Below are 8417 nucleotides of genomic sequence, written 5' to 3'. Positions count from 1 at the left end.
AAGATAATGACTTGGTGATAACTACGAGTCCTCCAATGGAAAGACCTTTTGGTTCTCCGTTTAAGTAAAACAGAAACAGCAGCAACTGGGGAATGGAAATACGGAATAATATGTAACATTAACATTAAAGTGCCACTAACCCGAAACTAATATAAATTTTCTTTCTCTCCTGATCACCACTGCGAAAAAATTATCCTTCCAGCTATTTTCGTTAATTTTGTATGAATTTTCAAAGTTTGCAAAATTGCCCTTTTCCATGTTAACGACCTAGGAATAGCGGAGAATGGGACGAGTTGACTCCTGACGCGGTACGTCATTTCGGGAATAACAATATTTTGTTTCTGAAAAGAATATATGCGAACATCCGACAGTGTATGTCAAAATCGTTGCAGAAAGCAAAGATGTGTTGTTGGAGGCTGTAGCAATACAGGATGAGTAGGATAGAGTATTCCTCTTCACCTCTATCCCGATGAAACTCGACCAGAAACGAGAAAAAGACCAGAGAAGTGGGCTAATCTGTGCGAAGCTAAAGCTGGGGAGCCATCGAGGATTTCTTCGATCTCGGGTTCGCCGCTACTGTAAAAACATAAATACTTTCATGGTCTGTATATTCTTTTCTGTCTCTGGTGAAAAGCTTGAAATTGTCAAAGTACTGCATAAGACGCGAATTTGGGATAAGCTGGAAGCCATCAGACTATTCCGAGCTGAAACGATCCTCCGGGTTCCAGACCAAAATAAATAATGGAAACTGTAGGTGAGGAAATTACACGGTTTTTGTACTCGAAAGAGAGAATTTTCTAAACGAATAGTAAACGAAGCCTACGTCCTACAACGAGGCTATTAAGATTGTTGACGCTTCGAACTGGTATGTGTGTGAACTAGCTATGCATTTGTGGATTCGATAAAAACACACGCACTTTGGAGGTCGTAATCCGGCCGTGTTTGTCAATGACCATTCCGAATACAAAATTGTTTTGTGCTTTGAACATCGTCTTTGAAAAACGAAATATATCTAAATTACAAGCTTATAACGGATCAAGCATTTGTAAATACATGAAATAAAATGAAACAAACGATTAAGATTCGACTCTATAGCTACCGACGGAGATTGTCGCTCTGAAAGAAGAATGCGCTTGTCAGTCAACCGAAAGGCAAACTAATAAGTCGAGAACTCCCAGGTTACAAGCGTACGTAAAATGGGCATTTCATTCAAAATAACAGTGAAGAAGAAATGTATTCATTTAACTTATACTATACTGGACCTCTTTTCAAGATCCTGATTTACTAGTGCGAAATATGCAAATTTGTCTGTCTTGCGATGTTTTTGTTCGTACATAGTAATTGACTATGCATATACAACGGTCGGTCGACAATGACGAAGCGAAAAGTTACCTCGCCTTCGGATATTGTTTGCCGACATCTCTGCTTATCTCTTATGTCAAAACTATTTTCAATCATTGATCTGGAGAGGTAGGCAGGAGTGGAATTCGACTGCATGATATTTTAACTTGTATTTCGGGGAAAATTAATATGTTTTGACACTCCGAAATCTGCACGCTCTGTTCAGTCAAATTACCAACTCTTTGTGTTCATTGACATCTCTATCACTCTTTAAGAGCTGTAAGTTAACTCTTCAGCCATTATTTATACATTTATGGCCACCCGCATTTATACTTCGCAGCCGTCCAAATCGTAGATGATACAGATGCTAGATGCTAGATGATACAGTTCTTTCACTGAAAAATCCTGTCCAGTTTTGATAGAATATGAACCACAAATAACCCAAAAATGCTTTGACAGCCCCCAGCCCTCAGTCAAAAGTCTCTTGAGTGTTTTAGCCTGGTTCCCGAAGTGACGTCACTAGTAGCCCTACCCAGATCCCACTTTGCGCGGTCGTGAACATTATATCTTCAAACGCCTGTAAAAACGCAGGGATTTTATCAATTGAGATAATTTTTCCACTGAAGTAATCAGGGAAACTATTTGATTTCATTAAAGGAAAACAACTGGGGGGGGGGTGGGGATTACTGACACTTTAACGTAACATTAACATTGCACAGTGCTTCGTTAGTAATGAAAAAAAAAAGAAAAAAAAAACTCCTCAGCAGAAGAAATGAAAGGTAGTCGGCGAGGGGAAATAGATGTGTGGAGGTACGAAGCCAATGAAAATCAACCTAAGCATGGCATGAAATAAATTTCGCTGTCATAAGATATTTTAGAACATGAGCTTTAACAAGTGAGCAAACACAACGCAAAAGCAGGGAACAAACACTAATGATCATTCATGTACCTTTCCTTCGGCGCCATCGGGAACTTTGATACTTTGCAGGATACTTTGAACACTGCAAATCTTAGAAAGGAATGACATTTGATGTTAATATATAAGAAAAGCTTTCCCTGGTTGGAGGTGTGGCCACTTGGATACCTGAAAGAGATATTAGGTTGAAGTCTCACTACAGTTACTCTAATGGTAATAGGGTATGTGTAAATTGGTGCAGGATATATTGAACACATTACATCTTAGAAGATAACAGTATAGTTGCATTAAGAAGTAACATATCAATGAAAATTGAGATCATGTTTCATTTGCAAAAAGAAGTTTTCCAAAGTTGTATGTAAGTCAAGAGGTTGGAACTAAAAATTAGCTACTCCTTTCACAATGGTGCGAACTGTAGTTACTCTGGCGGCAATAGGGGATGTTGTTGTCTAAATTTGTGTTGTTCCCTTTCTCAAAATCAGTTTTCACTGTGCTATTTAGTAATTATTACGTTAGATTGTTCATCAGCCTCCTTACCTTCTCGTTCACTCTTGATCCAAAGACGGTTATCAAAGACAGGATCGCAGCTGAGGATAATAACCAATATACACCACCAAAAATAGAGAAAGGAATGGAACTTCCTTCATTCGTCACGGGTGGGTTAATAGCGGCGTAGAAATTAAAACACAACAGCGGGATGGTGACGGAAAAAACTTCAAGCAATGAAGAGGAAAATATCTTGTCGGCGAGCGAAACTGTTTCACACAATTTTTGGTGTTCTTCCTTTAAAGCTGTTATGTCCAGGGATTGATTTAAATCTAGAAAGCAAACCCTTTTGCAAAAACAGTCAAATTGGCGCTCAAGAACCAAGCATGTTAAACAGAAAAACAGTGTTGGAAGCAGCCACACGATGCAACTAAAAACCATGGATACTAAACAGAAAATTCTAAAACCATACCAGTCTTTCCAAGGCTTGTAAAACGCAACAGTCAAGTCGGGCATCAACTGAAAGGCTGCTAAGACGTTGAAAGTTGACACAAGAAAAATAAAAATGGCTAAAATTAGTCCTTTTCTGGAATATAATTTCAGCGTTGCCAAATCAACTCTTCTTTCAATTAAGTTAGCAACAAATTTCTCAAAACGGGATTTTTTCCCCTCGTTCAGTGGAAGCACGAAGAGGCAAGTTGTCGCGACGATTGCCAATACAAAATACCACATAGCGAAGGTTATTAATGTGTAGAGATTTTGAAGAACTGAAGATCCTTCTACGCAAAGACTAACAATACTCATGGCAAAAGAGAACCAGAGAGACGCCACTATCGCAGTGCAATAAACTCGGGCAATCGAAATCTTTCTCTTGCTACCAGTAGTTGACAATTGTCTCAATCTTTTGAAAGACGTATCTCCGAAATATATTCCACCCAGCTTCATGAAAGTTAATATCGGTCCATATATCGCCTGTATTGCCTCCAGTTGTTGTTCATTTCCATTATAGATATTTGGACTTGTGTCCTGTAAAACGATTGGCGGAATTTCATGTTCTTCTCTGACTTGGTTGTTGGCCTCGTGTACGCCAGTTCTCATGGGCTTCACTCGAGAATCCATTTTTAACTCAATGACGAAATTTACAGATCTTAGCTAAAACGAATGTCAATAGACTGTCGGCTCTGCGTGTTTTAAATTTGCTCATAATTAAATCATGAGTAACTTTTTTTTGTCTGTTTTTGTTTTATTTTCCATTTGAAGTTTTTAGATTTTTGCGCAGGTCAACCTTTAATAATATCTTCAGCAAGATTTTCATTGTTAATCCACTGTATCACAGGGGTGTTTATGATGATGGCAGTGATGTAAATAACACGACAGGTTTTTGTTTTGTTTGGACATGCTTTTTATTCTTTTTCTGCTTTAAAATGGGAATTTTAGAAATTGCTTGGAATCTTTTTATAATTTTCTAGACCTTGTTGGACAAAATGATTTTGTGAATTTTCTTTTGCTTTAAAATCGGATTTTCAGTAATTGAAATTTTGTCGAAAAAATATATGGCACTGACATTAAACGCGTGTGTGTTTAATTATTTCATGAAAAACTAATTTCAATATTGAATCTTGATATAATTTTCTAGGCTTTGTTGGACACAATGTATGTTTTCCTTCTGTTTTGTTTATTTTCTTTTGCTTTTAAATTAAATTTTTAACAACTGAAATCTTGTCAAAAATGGTAGTGCCTTGACATTAAACACGGATGTGTTTAATTATTGATAAAATGAAAGGTACATAGTGTTCCACAGTACTTCAGTATTAAAATAAGTCCCTTCCTGCGAGTTGATTAAGTTGATAAATTTATTTGTACACGATAAAAAAAACACTCCTTCAGCACAATTTAAAGCATATCTTTAACTTATCATATCACTAAAGCTGCTTTTCAAGGAAGCCTTGTCTCATTCAAAGCTGTAATGACGCAGTTTCAGTTTAATTTCGCTTGAAGAAACTGTAGATCGGAGCTCCTGAGAAATGCTGTTCCACAACATAGCATCCCTGATTATTTTATTCTTTCGCATAAGTTGTATTTTACTATTGGTTATTCGTATTACCATGACATCAATACTCAAAATTTTGGTGACATTTCATGACTTATATTTTTAACTCCATTTATTGCGCTGTATTGAGAAGCCAACTGGAAGTTTTCTTCCATAGAAATGTGTTTAAGTATTGCAGTTTATTTAATAGTGCAATATGGCAGTAATCATGAAATTCTGAAAACGATGACGGACCACGAAGTAGAAAAGACGAACATATTCTCTCTGTCACGTTTAAAAGTGATTCTGACCAACGCGTTTTATTTCTCGACATGGCTGGCGAGGAGGTGACAACTCTAATAGACTCGGGTAACATGTTATGGCAAAAGTCTTCCCGTAAATTCTATAATCATTCATCGAATTTTAAAAAGAATCATGCAGTGGAGTCAGTAGACCTTAGCTGTTAAGGAAGGAATAATTTGGTGCTGGTAAAATGTATAATTTTTGTCTATTTAACATGAGCAAACTTTGAAAGTACGATAGATAAGATTTGGATTCATTTCGAAGAAAGTTTAGAACATTTCAACTGATGGGTAGATGACGGATTTTGTAGAGTCTTGATTGGAGACCAAACAGGCTATGGTCTTGCCTCTGAACGAATCCGAAAGGAAAGAAAGTCACTCCCTTGGGAAAAAAAAATCAACTACTTAAAATCCTTTTAACGATTAAGTACGTTTACATTTGATGTATTGGAATTGCTGTTACATATGGCTGTTATAGTGTTTAAAGCTTGAGATATATATATATTATGCATGCTTTAGCTTGACATAAATCCTTATAGCGATCGTTTAAGTACGATTATATATATTAAAATGGAATGGTTGTAGAATACTTATATAGCATTTCAATCATGATTATTATTTCATTATTTCATTGCTCTGATCTTTATCTTCATTTCAACCCTATACAGGTATACCCTAAGCTTTTTTTCTTAGTTGTTAGCCTGGAGTGGGGGCTCTTTGAACTCCACCTGCACTATCGCTTAAGGTAAGGGTTCAATAACAATCAAGCCCGCCTATACATGGCATGTAAGCCATCCAAACGTGTATACCTATAGAAAGTCACGTGCCATATCACTCCTAAAATGTCACACTTTAAGATACCCGCCATCTTGGATTCTTAATCTTATATGTCTAACATTGTTTGCAAAAATAAGGAATAAAGGATTATTAAAAAAGCTGAGTATTATAAAAGCAGGAGATCTTAGCAAGCTCTATTGAGCTTTTCTAAGAATATCCCCATAGTTCAATGATTTAATTTACAAATAGCAGATGGATTTAATAATTAGCAAAATTAATTATTTTAACCAAATAATTGGTTCACCAAAGTGTTTCTTAATAAAAATTAGAATTAATAGTAGTAACATTAATCACCAGTGTTTGAATTAGATTACAAAACTTGAAATCAGCGCCCGCACTTTGTGTCCCATTTAAACTCTTGCGCCAAGTTATCCAAAAGTAAGGGTAAAAACAGATATTAACTATTAAATAACGTAATAAACTGTTACACAAATCCATTCTAGCTCATTCACGATTAGGTATAGTTAAGTCATAATACACTGTTGAAAGCTGCTCCTTTACTTTGGCAGGGACAAAATAACAGCAAAGTACGAAACTATCACTCCAATAATCTAAAGGGAACAAAAAAAAAAGATAAAAAATGGATAAATTTAATATCTGATGTAATACCGACCATCTTCAGCCTATTTCCTCTAGTTTAGTTATGGGATGATGCGATAACGTAAAGATTACATAATAAACGATAAAAATTGGTTTCATAGATAATGCAGCATGTACATTTAGTTGTGTGAAATAACTTGGACTCTTTTTTCATTACACTCAAAAGCGAACAGATTCAGCAGCGGCTTGCTACAGGCCGTAATGCTTACAATTATATTCTCTAATATCTCTTCTAACTAATATATGTTACCAGAGGGAATAAGTTTCTAAAGAAAATGTGGTGCTGCGTCGGTGGGGAGTGTAACAAGATAATTTGGTTTAATCAACTGGGTTGATAATGTTAATTGGCCACCGTAAAGAGATTCGAAAGTTGAGGTTCCAAAGCTGAGATTCGTTACGAGCGTTAGCCCTTCGTCGGGGCGAATCCAACGAAGGATTCGCTCTAACGGAGGCCTAAAGTTCGAAACGTTAGCTTTCGAATCTCTTTACAGTGGCCAATGCACATTATCAAACCACTTGATGAAACCAAATTATCTTCATATAAGTTACCGTTAAGGACGTGTCCTTGTTAATTACTACCAATCTTCCAATGGAGAGGCCCTTTGGGTCGCCCTGAAGATGCTGCATAAATGACACTATCTGAAACAAAATTATGTTTCGGACTTTTTTTACTCATGAGAATAACCAATATTTTGTTAGCTTGCATGCTTGGTTGTTCCTTCGTTTGTTTGTCTGTTTGGTTGTCTATTTACGTTGGTTGGTTGTTGTTGTTTTTTTCTATGTATTGTGTTTGTTACATGGTTTATTTTGTTTATTTATTTATTCTTTTTTCTGTTTCTGTTTGTCTATTTTTGTTTGTTTGTTTGTTTCTTTTCTTGCTTGTTTTCGTATTCTTGTTTGTTTCCCTACTTTTTTTGTTTCTATGTTTGGCCGAGTAGTCATTGGCTGATCGGTGAGTCGATTGATTGTTTTTCCTGGGTAATTTGGGGCGAGTAGGCGTTAATTTTGACATATATTAATAATTCGTATTTGTAACGCGTTATAATTCCGTTTTTCTTGAAGTTTTCGTTCTTTATATCTCTTGATTGGAATATTCGTTAACAATCAGGATAAGAAAAAAACAATACCTGAATAACAGTGAATACCTTCCCTTCGTCTTCCTTTGAAACAGGCAAAGTTTGCAAGATGTTTTGAAAGCTGTGGATCTGAAAAATAAATAAAATGTTAAAGATTGGGTGTCTTTCCAGTATGTAGCTGCAAGAGACATAGTTAAGGAGGAGAGGAACAAAAAAAAAATGGTTTAAACTTATGTTTAGGAAAATAAATTGTGCAAACAAATGACAAATCCTCATAAATGGAGTGGTTTTCAACTGACTATCTTGAAAACAAAACCAAAGGAATCACTCTAGCCAATCACAAAGGACACAGAAAATACAGCGAACCAACCAAAACTCGAATTAATTACATATAACTGACGGAAACTACGAGAACGAGTCACAATTGGTTTTGGTTTTTCGTCTGATATTGGACAAAAAAGCGTCATCACTCTTTTTTAAAGCGAGCCGTGTAGTTTAGTGATGTAAAACCAATAACTTTTCGACACTCACATAAAAACTGATCTAGCCTGAGCAAGAAACTTAGCTTAAAACCCGATCTAAAAGTTACATGTACAAAACAGGATTGTCTCCATGTTGTATACCTTTTCACTGACTTTGGATCCAAATGCAATGATAACTGCTAGGATACCTGTAGCACTCACTAGCCAGAATACATTGCTAATCAGGAACACAAATTCGTGTTTTTTTGGTGGATTGACTAATATGTAAAATTCGAAGCAAATGAAAGGAATGTACAGAGAAACCAGTCCAAATAAAAGAGGGGCGAGCACCTTGTCAGCAAACTCAAC

The 8417-nt window shown here is 36.1% G+C and overlaps 1 protein-coding gene across 1 annotated transcript; it reads right to left on the bottom strand.

Moving 5' to 3' along the window:
* Nucleotides 1–2088: 2088 nt before the first annotated feature.
* On the bottom strand, nucleotides 2089–3862 carry LOC145482820 (uncharacterized). Its single transcript, XM_081461463.1, has 2 exons — nucleotides 2795–3862; nucleotides 2089–2350 (listed from the first exon to the last, which is right to left on the bottom strand). Exons 1-2 carry the CDS (start codon nucleotides 3860–3862, stop codon nucleotides 2279–2281), a joined length of 1140 nt encoding a protein of 379 aa, XP_081317589.1. The 3' UTR covers nucleotides 2089–2278.
* Between the last annotated feature and the right edge of the window lie 4555 nt (nucleotides 3863–8417).

The sequence above is a fragment of the Orbicella franksi genome, chromosome 3 (genome assembly GCF_964199315.1).
Source record: "Orbicella franksi chromosome 3, jaOrbFran1.1, whole genome shotgun sequence".
Classification (NCBI taxonomy): Eukaryota; Metazoa; Cnidaria; class Anthozoa; order Scleractinia; family Merulinidae; genus Orbicella; species Orbicella franksi.
Note: the sequence above shows the minus strand (reverse complement) of the source record. Positions and strands in the feature narration are given on the sequence as shown.